Here is a 12,604-nt window from a genome sequence, read left to right on the forward strand (position 1 = left end):
GTGGGACATTTCAAGCTTACCTGAGAATGACAGGAGTTGGGAAAGGTACAGGGGTCACCAATAGTACTAGCCACTGCCCACCTCAACTGGCCACTGTGGATGCCCAGCGCAGGGTGCTGGTGAGCAGGCCCTCCCTGGCTCCTCTGAGCTGGATGGCCCTGCTCAAGATTTGGTGCAGTGAATGGTGGCATGGGGGCTCCGTGACACCCCATGGATCCCACAGGGGCTAGAGAGGGGCACCTAAGACCCTGATCTGTCCCTGGTGTGTCATATTTATCACCATCCCTACTGTGAATAGTGGCTTTGTTGCCCCCAAGGTTAGCTGCAAGGTGTCACATGGCCTGTTAAATGCATGCGCGTGTGTTTGATCCTTCAGTGCAGTCTACTCCTGCAGTCTGGATGGGACAGTCTTGGCGTGGAATGTTAGCACGCTCCGAGTGATCAGCCGGTTCCAGCTGCAACACGGCGACCTCATGTCCATCAGCCTGCACAATGACCGCGTGTTTTGTTGTAAGTTTCCAGGTCGCTGGCCAGTGAGCATGGAGCCCTGATGCTGCTCTGGTCGAGCCTCTTTCCCTTCACTGTACATGTTTCCAGCTTTGATTCCTCCTCTCCTGGCAACCGTGCTGCCCCAGTAGCTTGGCTCGCCCCTCTCCATCCCTTGACAGGCTGGTGAATAGATGGTTGCCATTCACTACTTGTCTGCCAGTCCCCAACTCCTTTTTGGCACCCTGCTCTTTGGGTGAGCCTGGCCCAGCGACCCTGTCTTGTTCCCTGCAACCTCTTCTGAGTGGGCCACACCCGCCTCTGAAAGCAAGCCTGGCCCAGCTACCTACTGTGACTTGTATCAGTCCAAGCCCATCCCTAGGACCCCAGTGTCTCAAGCTGAGTCAGTTTGCTAGGGGGTGATAGGACGGGCAGGCTCCAGGCTGTTGGCTCCTGTTCCAGCACGTTTCAGAACATCCTGGGGCATAGAAGTTGCCTGTACTGTGAGGCCACTCTGAAGCAAATAGGAGACCTCTTGAATTCTGTCGGCAACGTGCTTAGACCTAAGGATGCCGTTTCTGCATGTGCTTCCTTGCTCTGTCTCTCCCTGTTTTTCCAGGGTCCTGTGTTGACCACTCTGGCCTTGAATTTGCTAGGTAGCGATGGGCGCTTCTCGAACTTGGGACCTTCCTGCCTCTACTGTCCCCATTCTTCACTGACTCAGAGAGACCAGGCCTCGCCTGAGGAGAGCTGATGGACTCAGTTTTGCCAGCCTCCCACGCGCGCCCAGACTGTGGGCCTGCTCTCTTACCTGCCTGTGGCTGCCCTTGCTGAGTATTTTAGTCCAGCTCTATCTTCTCTGCTCTCTCTCCAGCTTCCGTTCTGCTTCTCTTTAGCATGGGCGCTCTTAAGGGCGGCACTGCGTGGCCTCACATCACCAAGCACTCTTCAGAGAAATGAAGAAAACTTATTTTGCCAGGATGTGTATCATCCTGGTGAGTCCTGCTTGCCTGCTCACCCTTCCTTGCTATACTAGAAGAATATTGGGCATGGGCCCCAGATCTCCATCATGTGGCAGGAGAACATCTCGTGGGGACTGAGACAGGCTTCACAGCCATCATTGGAAGAGGGACCCAGCTGGACAAGGCAGTACCTGCCTTTCACACGGGTCCTAGGTGCCAGTGCCCCTGCAGCCCCGACTCTGCCTGATTTTCCTCTTCCTTCCTCCTGACTTGAGCACACCCTCCCATGCCTTCTCTTGGTTCTTCCTCCCACAGGTACAGCCCGCAGCATCTTGGTGGTGACGCTGCAGGGCTTTGTTCGTCAAGAGCTGAGGATCCAGCCCTCTGAGGAGCCATCTGCTTCCTTCCTGGCCATCCAGCTTCTGCCTGAGGTACTCCAGGCCTGTGTGCGCAAGTCCAGCCCTGGGCTGTCTTGGCCGCAGTGCCATTGTCCCACGGTGATTTCTATCCCAGGAGCAGCAGCTGTGGGTGGCCTGTACCGGGGTCAGTGAGCTGTATATCTGGAGCCTAAAAGACCTGGGCCAGCCTCCTCAGAAGACCCACTTGCAAGACTGCACGGAGGTCACCTGCATGATCCGAGTGAAGAGGCAGGTGAGGTGAAAGTGTCTAGCCACCAGCATCCCCTCAGGTTCCCCTGGCCTTGTCTATGTGGCTCTGCCTCTTCTCCCAAGCTTCCTTCCCTCCTTGGTGGGAATGAGTGGACTATGAAGGTGGCTGTGACACAGGTTGTCATGTGCCTCAGACTTCATAGTGCTCCGTCTGGTGAAGGACAGCCTCGCTTCCCCTCAGCTGGAGGCCCAGTCAGCGCCAATTCCAGGTGTGGGCAGGCTAGCTGCTCCTCAGTGGAGACCTGCCTTCCACACAGCTTTTGGTGCCTGACAAGGCCATGCTTCACCGTCTTGGCTCACGGATGTGCCTCTCCCACTTGCCAGTCCTCATGTGGCACCTCTCTGTGTTTCCTAAGGGCCCAGGCCACTGCAGCTGTCCACATCCCACCCAGGACTCTTTCCAAATAGTCCTGCATTCTGAAAGGGTGGCCGCCTGGGAGACAATACTTGACACAATGGTCGGCCCAGTTCACATTGTTCCCGCTTACACAATACAGTCACACCATCATCCCCAAGTCCTGGAGTCCCAGCCTACTCTGTCACTGACTCAGAGGGCCAAGCCTTAACTGAGGACAGCTGATAACTTCAGCCTTCTACCACTGCAGCCAAGAGCTTGAGAAGGGAGGTTTCTATAGTCTATGGCCAGCATGCCCACAGTGCCAAGGAGAGGGTTTCTAGGAGAAAAGGGTGTCTGGGAGCGGCGAAGACAAACAACTCAGAGTCAAATCCTGGGTCCGAGATGATGATGACCTATGTTCTGCCCCAGACAGCTTTCCCACCAGCTCTTTCTCTGGTCTGCCCTTTCTGGAGATCTGTCAGATCGCTTTCTAGTTTCTGCTGGAGACCGCTCTCCAAGCAGTTCACTCTTGCTATTCTAAAAATTCTCTGGATAGCTCACCCCTTGCAGATCATAGCCCAGTCTTTTATTTACATATCAGTCAAGTCATTCAACCCAAATTCCCATTTGATTATCCCATGAGTCAGCATCCTTAGACCCCAGCCCCTTCATTCTTGGGAGGCAGCACGCACACATTTTCTTTTAAGGTTGCAAAAGAATTCAGAGATCTGCCTGCCTCTGTTAAGACAGCTGATAGCTGAGTGGGACCTGTCCTGAAATTTCCATTTCTACCACCTCTGGGCCTAACAGGGTGACCCTGAACTCTAGAATCTGTCTGCCTTTGTAAGTGTAAACAAAAAAACTTAGCTGGGTGGGACCTCCTTCGATGACCACTCCCTAAATCGCTCTCCTTTCTTAATATCTTTCTGACGAGTTGGCTCACAGTGTAGCTGCCTCTGTTCCTTTTTAGAAGCCCCTTATACAATTCATATTTCATCCTTGTATTTTTCCATAGTTGGAAAATTATATATTTTTGAACTCATGTTTTAAGAGTTCTTTTCCACAGCCTTAAGGTCTGTCCTGAAGGTCCCAGCATTTGCCATTCTGCTGAGACATCAGACTCATGCTATCTCTGATTATGATGGACTCATTAATGATAATAGGAAGGTCATTTTTTAAGTAATTTTTTTTAAGATTTATTTATTTTATGTATATAAGTACACTGTCACTGTCTTCAGACACCAGAAGAGGGCATCAGATCCCATTACAAATGGCTGTGAGCCTCCATGTGGTTGCTGGGAATTGAACTCAGGACCTCTGGAAGAGCAGCCAATGCTCTTAACCACTGAGCCATCCCTCCAGCCTTAGGGAGGCCATGTGAGGAGGACATGAAAATACGTACATTATTATAAAACAAGCCTTATGCCCACAGCAGCCATCAACACTCATGGAGGCCCACACCTGCTGGCCTTGTCCCAAGGGCAGGAAGCATGTCATTCTGTCCCTGCCAAGGCCATGCTGCACCCGGCCCCACAGTTCTGGGCTTGGGGTGAGGCGTGATGTGGGCGGTGCCTGTGGGTCTTACCTGGCCAAGCAAAGAGCAGGAGGGACTGAAGGCCTATTGTTCCCCTAGTCCCCTCTAGAGCTCCTTTACTGACCTCAAACCTCCCACAGAGCCCCACCTCCTGCAGGGCTTAGCAGTTCCAAGAGAGAACACTCATCCCAATAAGACCATGAGTGTGGTCTATCCTGGGTCCCCTTCTGTGTAAAATGCAGCGGTGGAGCAGGCCAAAGGTAGACAGTCTATGCCCAAAGGGTAAATCGTAATGAAAAAAAAAAAAAAAGACAGATGTGACAGGTCCCAGCCCTGCCCAACATGTGGCAAGGTGTGGCCCTATTGTGTGGAAGCCGGGCTGGAGTCTGCTGTTCTGCTGTGTGGACTTGCTGTGAGGCTAACACATGCACGCCACTCAGGCTCCCGTACCGCCCTCTCACAATTACAGCTCAAGTTGCCCTCAGCCCATCTCAAGTCCAGGACACAGCATGAGCTGTGGCCACATTGTCCCGAGGGCTCTCAGACCTGAAGGTCTGTCCTAGGCTGTCCTGGTGGCCCAGCCGCTTAACCAGCAGGAAGGACATGTGTTTGGGGAGGTGCATCTGTCGCAGTGCACTGAGCTTCAAGGGAGTGTCTGTTTCTTTCCCACAGATCTGGGTGGGCGGCAGGGGGCTGTCTCAGGGAAAAACCCGAGGGAAGATCTACGTGATGGACGTGGAGAAGGTGACGTTGGAAAAGGAGCTGGTGGCACACTCGGACACCGTGAGGACCCTGTGTTCCGCTGAGGACCGCTATGTACTGAGTGGAGCAGGCGGGGAGGAGGGGAAAATCGCCATCTGGAAAGTTGAGTGAAAGCTCCGTACTGAACCGGTGTTGTCCTGTGAGGGGACGCCCCCCTGTCACACCACTGTGGCCGTGGCTAGCCAGTTGGGGCCTGTCTGCTCCAGGGGCCCTTTCCTCCCTGGGTGAGCAGCTCCATCGTATTGCTGACAGCCTCTACTGTAAAGTTACCTCACGTCACCCAGAAACTTCCAGAATCCACACCTGGGAGCCAGCACCTCAGCTGCCAACCTGGCATGTGACCTGTGGTCTTCAAGGCTGGCCTCTCTCCCTTCCCTCTTCCTGTTTACTCTGCAAACACTCGGGCTCAGTGGTATGTGATGGCCAGTATGTCACAGCCACAGAGCCTTTCAGGTTTCTACAAACTTCCTGATTCCAGAGAGGCTTCTGAGTATTTGAAGGTAAACACCAAGAACTGGCCTGCACTGGGCAGGTGATTCCCCCTTCAAGGAAGGGGACCAAGGCCTGCCCCAGGGAGGGGACAATACTGGTCAGGCTTGTCTGTGTAGAAATTGGGCAACTGAGTGGCTCTGTCTTAGCATTAAAATTTTGATGAAGACCAACGACTACAGACAAGAAAGTCACCTCAGAAGCACATGCATGCGTGACTGTCTCATTGGCTCATAGCCTATCTGCAGTGTGTGTCTCCTGCATGTGTAAACGCCTCTCTATTCAACTACACATAGCTATCTGCACCGAGGTTTGTGAATGTGTTTACCACACTGATCCAATGTCATCCTGGAAATGTTCTGTGAGGTGGGTTACATAATGGCTGCTGGACATAGGATATGGCCTATTTCCTGTGTATCCTTCTGTGAAGATGTTCTGCATGGAGCCCTCTGGATCCCCTGCCTTGGGTTTTCAAGACTCCATGTCCACCACTGGAGAGTGGAGAGGCAGTCACTAAGAAGTTACAGAGGGGTTGGGGATTTAGCTCAGCGGTAGAGCGCTTGCCTAGCAAGCGCAAGGCCCTGAGTTCGGTCCTTAGCTCCGGGGGAAAAAAAAAAGACAAAAAAGAAGTTACCAATGGTCTATGCCTGTCTCTGACGTCAGGCCAGGGTCCAGAGGTACGTAGCCCATGCATGTGAAGATGCGGGTAAGGGCTTGACTGGTCTGCACCACTGCCTGCAGGTTCCCTTGAATGTAGTGCAGAGGATCTCAGAGCCACACCCATCCCTAGAGTCTGTGTTCCCTGAGGGGTGTTCCTTATGTCCAGAAGGACAATGTCGGTCAAGGGCACGGATTCAAACTGTCTTTGTAAAAGGCGATTCTAAGTTATTTAATGCCAGTCCGTGTATGACCAGGTGTTTACAACTTGTGATAATAAACCCTTTTTGTTAACAAATGCTGGGCACTCGATTTGGCTGCTGTGAACGGATAGGGAGGTCTGGAGCCTGGAAGTTCGTTTTCTTTGCAGTGCTTGGGATGGAACCAGGGTCTGTCTCTTCCTGATGAACAAGGGCTCCAACACCGAGCCACATCTTCTCAGCCTTGGAGACGTCTGGAAGTTGAACACTTTCACTTTTGTGACAAGGCTCCAGGGTGGCCTCAACCTCCAGCTCCTGCCTTAATCACCCAAGTGCTGGGGTGACAGGCAGGCCAACTATAGCTGGGACACATGGGAGACGGCTTTTAATTTCTCTGTTTATTCTAAGCACCAATCAAGTTGTTCCAAATTGGACTCATTTGTGGTGATTTTAGCTTCTACGATCTCATATGGAGCAACCAACTGGTACAGAGAGTCAGAGACTTAGGGAGTAGTCACTTGTACCAAGAGGAGACACAGTAGACCACAGTGGGGCTGTTCTCTGGTACCCAATGGACCGGAGTGAGCACATGGCTTCGCATTTGTGAGGGAGCCTTGTGAGGGATTGAGACGAAGAAAAGGTACGCTTCGATGCCTTTGGTTTTTTCTGTGTCTTGGGCACAACCAGTAAGGGAGGGGTGAACTCATCCTGATGAAGAACGTGTCTCTCTGGCTCTGGATCTTTCCTTGAGGCTAAGGAGAAGTGTACCTGCTATGGCTCTGCAGGGTTTGACAGTGTTCAGGGAAGGGCAGGACAGGGGCGTAGCCAACTGTGCATCGCTGACATCTCCATGTGAACGGCTACAAAACAAAACTCTTACAGGATGACCTACCAGGCCAGGCAGTGGTGGTGTATGCCTTTAATCACAGCACTCAGGAAGCAGAGGCAGGCAGATCTTTGTGAGTTTGAGGCCAGCCTGGTCTACAAAGTCAGTTCCTGGCCAGCCAGGGCTACACAGAGAAACCCTGTCTTAGAAAAAAAGAAAAAGAAGAAGAAAAAAAACCCTACCAGGCACAATGGTGCATGCTGGTAATTCCAGCACTCTAGAAGTGAGGATCATAAGCTCAACGGTTGTGTTGAGAGCCAGCCAGGACATTTCAGTTGAGAAAAAGCCAGAGAGGGGCTGGGGTAGAGCTTAGTGTTTGTGTTAGTTATGTTTCTTGCTGTGACAAATTCTGTGCCACAGACAACTTAAGGAGGGGTTTATTTTGGCCCACAGTTTGAGGGTCTGGTTCATTCTAGTGGGGCAGGTTGTGATGGCAGGAGAGAGTGGGACAACTGGTCCCATTATATCTACCCGTAGGAAACAGACACGGGTGACTACTGGTGCTGAGCTGGGGTCCTAACCCTTGGGATGGTGCCCCTTGCATTGTATTAAGTGTGCATGGAATATATTCTCTGGTTAAAAGAGAGAGACTGCCCGACTACATAAAAATGATCCAACTGGGCTGGTGGGGTGGTTCAATGGGTAAAGTTTGCTACCAAGCCTGGTAACCTGAGTTCATTCCCTGGGCCCCACGTGGTGGAAGGAAAGGATGGTTCCCTCTTGAATGTCATTGTGTTGTCTACTAGAGAGATAGTTTATAAAAACATGGCTGAGAGAGAAGGGCGAAGGACGGGATGCAAGTAACATGCACACCATTCCTGTGGCCGGGCTCCTGTACGATGCAGCTGCCTTCAGCAAACAGTGACTAACTGCCAACTTAGAAAGTGAAGGCAGGGCTCAGGGGCTCAAAGGTCATTCACAACACGTAAGCAACTTCGAGACCAGCCTCAAAGAAAAGAAAAGAAATGACAGTGTCTCGTACTTAGTAAAATGAGCTACTAGAGACATGAAACAGACTAGAATGTGGACAAACCCCACACTACAGATGGAGACTATGACATTTCTTTCAGTGACTGGTGGAACCCCAAGGGTGTAGAATATCCGATAGCAGCAGTGTGGAGGGAAGGCTCAGAGAGCTGCAGCAGATGCTTGACTAGGTCTGACTCCCACAGATCAGGAATGCGCTCTCTGACCACAGGGAGTTAAGAAAGGTTCTAATCCTGCTCAAGAGGCAGAGACAGAGGCAGGCCAATCTGTGTTCAAGGCCAGCCTGGTCTACAGAGTGAGTTCCGGGACAGCCAAGGCTACACAGAGAAACCCTGTCTCAAAAACCAAACACCAACAAAAGGTCCCGATCCTACAGAACATGCTCTCTGACTCCAGAGTTTAATTAGATACCACTACGCTTGGTTTATGAGGTGCTGGAGTTTGAGCCCAGGGCAGTAAAGCCCTAAAGCGACTGGGCTACATCCTTGGCTCTGTTCATGGTGTTTTAAAGTGTTCGCAGCTTACAAAGGGATTTCCGAAGACAAAGCACCTACTAGGTACACACGTGACAAGTAACAGTGAAGACTCACTACTCTTCCCAGGCTGGGAAACAGGCAGGGCGTTTGCTCTCACCTCTAGGGCACACTGCATGGAGGAGGCTGAGCTACTGCACTAGGAAAGACAGAGAGCATAGAGAGTGGACTGGTTAGGTGTGGTGACTCATGGTTATAATTCTAGCATTTGCGAGGCTAAGACAGGAGGATGGGCAGGATCTTGAGGCCAGCCTGAAGCTATAATGTGAGACTTTGCCCACCCCCACCAAAAGCACAGAGGGAAAACAAGGGCTGAGGGATGGTTCAGTGGTTCAAAGCACTGGCTGACCTAGAGGATCCAGACTCAGGCCCCCGCACCCACTCGGCCTCTTCTGGCTTCTTTGGATGCCTTGCAGGCACGTGGTGCACAGAGATTCATGCAAGGAAAACACTCATCCACATAAAATCAGAAGCTGCAAAATAACAGCTAAGAAAGACCAGTCTGTAAGGACCATGGCTGTCTTCTTGCAGACATCACTGTCTGCATAAACCTGAGAAACTCAGCTCGGTTGTGGGTGTGACGTCAGGACACAGGATTGCAGCAGAGAAATGGAGCTGTTTTAGCTGCACTGACAGTGTAGAGCACCTGAGGTGGAAGGACAACCGATGGAAGATGGAAGGCCCGAAGACCAGTATCCTGAGAGCTCAGACATCCTGGACACAAACTTTGTAAGAGTCAGTCTCAAAAGACACATTGTGTTCATGAACTGCAAAGCTTTAATGTTGTAAAGGTGTTCTCTGCTAAGTGCCTGAGATTCACCAATTCCAGTGGAGCAGGGGGATTACACCACTTAAAGAAATGCTGAGAAAAACGTTTTAAAAAGAGATCAGAGGGGCTGTAGATATGGCTTAGTGGTTAAGAGCATGGACCGTTCTTCCAGAGGTCGTGAGTTCAATTCCCAGCAACCACATGGTGGCTCACAACCATCTGTAATGGGATCCGACTCCCTCTTCTGGTGAAGACAGCTACAGTGTATATAAATAAAGTAAATAAACAAGAGAGAGAGAGAGAGAGAGAGAGAGAGAGAGAGAGAGAGAGAGAGAGAGAGAGAGACACCAGAGAAACAAGTCGCCCAGGAAGGTTTTTTTTTTTCTTTTCTATTTTTTGGAGCTGAGGACCGAACCCAGGGCCTTGCGCTTGCTGGGCAAGCGCTCTACCACTGAGCTAAATCCCCAACCCCTCCAGGACATGGTTTTTAAGTGTCCTTCCAAACAGCAGTGATGGAGAAAGCAATGATGGCATCTGTTGCAGCAGGTAAACAGGCCACAAGGACTCTAGGTGAACACGCAGAAGCAGGATAGCCCCTGGATGAGAGAGAAGCACAGGTGTGGGAAGGGTATGAAGCCCTTGCTGCACTGCATGTGATGGGAAGAATGCTACACATGACTCCACTGACACACAGTATTAAAATGGAAAAATAGAAATAAAAAGCCAGGTAAAGTGGCTCATGTATGTAATCCTAGCTTTTCTGAAGCTGAGGCAGGGGGGGGATCATGGTGAGTCTGAGCTATAGAACAGGCCACTGTTCCGAAATCCATGATATAAATGAATAAATGGGGGGGGGAAAGCCATAATTAAGGGAAAAAACTACATTTGACAAAAAGTTTAATTAAAATCCACAATATGTAAAAAAAAAATTTACAAATTAAGATGAGAAGCCCAACTGAAAACCGAGTAAAAGCACCTCACCAATGAAGCTGCTTGGACGGCTGTTCAGTGGGGCTGGGGAGGTGGCTCCGTGCTTAAAGGCGCTTGTTTCTGTTGCAGAGGCCGTGTTGGCTCACAGGGCCTGCCACTGCAGCTCCAGGGGTTCTAACGCTCCCTTTGCAGGCGCCTGTGCACACTTGTGAACGTATAAACACGCAGGCAAAACACTCACGAACAAGAAAGATGCTTAACATGGCTAGTTTTTGGCGAAATGCAACTTAAATCACGTCATTTGATGGCTGAGTGTGTGACGTCACGCGTTTTCATTAGCACAGAGACAAAGTGAACTTCCTCAGCCAGGAGCACTGTACACACCCATCACTTCAGAGTCTTATGGGCGAAGCCTATGGGAGTGACAGGAGACTAGGGAGGGGTTCTTCCTCTCAGTAGTCACTGCACACATACAGTCTTAGAGACTGTCCTTTGGGGAGCTAGGAGAGGATCCCAGTCCGGGACTGTCACCTCCCAGCGGAGGTTACTTAGGTAGGGTGTTTGAGTCACAAGTCACTCACTGTCATGGCTGCTGAAGAGGCCTGGAAGGTGCGGACTCTGGCTCCTGCAGCCAGGAGTGAGGTAGGTGCCCCTTTGCAGAAATTCCTTCCTAGTTGCCACCCTTGAGATCCCCTGGGATCTCAGGCACTCGGGGCTAGCAGATAGTAGGGTTGACACACCTGGTTCTCCCCAGTGGGGGAGGGGACCTGACTTGAGTGTGTGTAAGGTAGGATCTCAGGGTCCTGGGCCACTACCAGTATGTTCAGAAACCACCGTTCTTCAGCCCAACCAACTGCAGTATGCCCTTTAGAGCGCCACAGTAGGAGTTTGTAGCTAAAATAGCAGCAGCTTTCCATGGGTATGCATGACTCCAGCCCCATGCTCAGGGAGTGACCCAGGTTGAGAACCCTATGAAGGGTTGCAACTGTTATAAACCTTAGCGGGTCACCAGGAGACACACAACATATTCTGTCCCAGGAAGGCCTGGGACACCAAGGCTGTACACGCACACAAGGGCCAGCCCCCATCAGACGCCTCCCCCCTTGTTCATTAGGTCCTCTTGTTGCTCACCAGTTTTCCTACAGCAGGGAGGCCCACTAGGAACAGGCCCGACTGCTGGGGAATGAAGCTGCAGGAGCCTAGTTTGTGGGCCCTGGGGGAGCCCTGGGGACCCCGCTGTGCCTGCAGGCATTGGCCACAGCCAGGAAGAACTTTCTGCCTCTCCCTGGACTCAACAGGCTCCAGGCAGTCAGCCACTGGAAAATGACAGGACCACAATATCGCCTGCAATGATAACATTTATTGAATTAACCACAGCGTGACAGCAATAGAGGAGGGCAGGAAGGAGTCAGGCCCTACACACTGAGAGATGTACAGGGACCAGCAGCCCAGCATGTGACAAAGAAAGGACAAGGCCGGGGGGGTGGGGTGGGGGAGACGACACCTCTGGACAGCAGCAGACATAAACATCCACCTAATAAAAAACCAAGTCATGTGTGATAGTGCTTGCTCTCTCTAGAATCTGTTTCCTCATAAATCGTAACATGTGTTTAACACACACTTAACCATTGCTAAAATCAGCAAGAGCTATTACAGTGCTCCAACTTAGTAAGTTGATAACAGTTGTCCTGTTTCCAGTTCACAAAGGAACTAAATGGTTTTGTTCCGAGGTGCCTGGGGAGTGCCACTGAGGCCTAACAACTGTTCTTCCTCTGCAGGTCCCAGCAAGGACCTTCAGCAGGCAGCAGGGGAGGCAGCTGGGGCTCCTGGGTTGCTCTGCTCTCCTGGCGGCCCAAGGGTTGCCGCTGAAGAAGCCCTCTCAGGCCTCTGCCGTGAGGCTGGCTTTTCATGAGGTGGTGGTGAGCTACCGAGTGCACACCCCTGCCTGCCACGTTTAAGAGTTAGTCCAAAATGGAATAAAACGGACAGCAAGGCTGCTGTGCTGTGCTGGGCAGTCCCCAGGCACTCTCGAAAGCTCTGCTTATAGCTCACATGCACACAGGTGAGCCCATTTCTGGTGACAGCCATTTGAGGAGGACCCACTGGTAGCTTCACCTGCACAAGCCAGGTGCTGGTGGCTGAAGACAGAGGCTCAGGTGGAAGTGGAACAACTAGGGAGTCATGGCCTTCGGTGCGTGTGACGTTGACGAGTGCCTCGTCTCAGTAGATGGTGTTTTACAGCTGGCCGGTGGCACAAGTAGCCATGGTTGCCACATAGACCGCTGACCACAGACAAAGGGAGCCATCAACTCCATGGGCTGCCGAAGCCAGTGGCACCAGGGAGATAAGGGAGCCAGGCTGCTGCTGATGGAGGGGTCACAGCACTTTCTACACCACACCTTCT

General features: G+C 51.6%; 1 protein-coding gene across 6 annotated transcripts in view; it reads left to right on the top strand.

The window, feature by feature from the left end:
• Dennd3 (DENN domain containing 3) overlaps positions 1-6,193 on the top strand; it is a 57,714-nt gene extending 51,521 nt beyond the window's left edge. For 5 of the 6 annotated variants that reach the window (XM_006241738.4, NM_001427258.1, XM_039080223.1 and 2 more), the window contains 4 exons: positions 377-510; positions 1,764-1,879; positions 1,962-2,099; positions 4,660-6,193. In XM_006241738.4, the coding sequence (XP_006241800.2) occupies positions 377-510; positions 1,764-1,879; positions 1,962-2,099; positions 4,660-4,860 (589 nt within the window). In that variant the 3' untranslated portion in view covers positions 4,861-6,193. Of the gene's footprint in view, positions 1-376; positions 511-1,360; positions 1,482-1,763; positions 1,880-1,961; positions 2,100-4,659 lie in introns of those variants that run through there. The other variant, XM_017595246.3, reaches the window with a different exon arrangement.
• The last annotated feature ends 6,411 nt before the right edge of the window (positions 6,194-12,604 follow it).

This window comes from Rattus norvegicus, chromosome 7, assembly GCF_036323735.1.
Source record: "Rattus norvegicus strain BN/NHsdMcwi chromosome 7, GRCr8, whole genome shotgun sequence".
Lineage (NCBI taxonomy): Eukaryota > Metazoa > Chordata > Mammalia > Rodentia > Muridae > Rattus > Rattus norvegicus.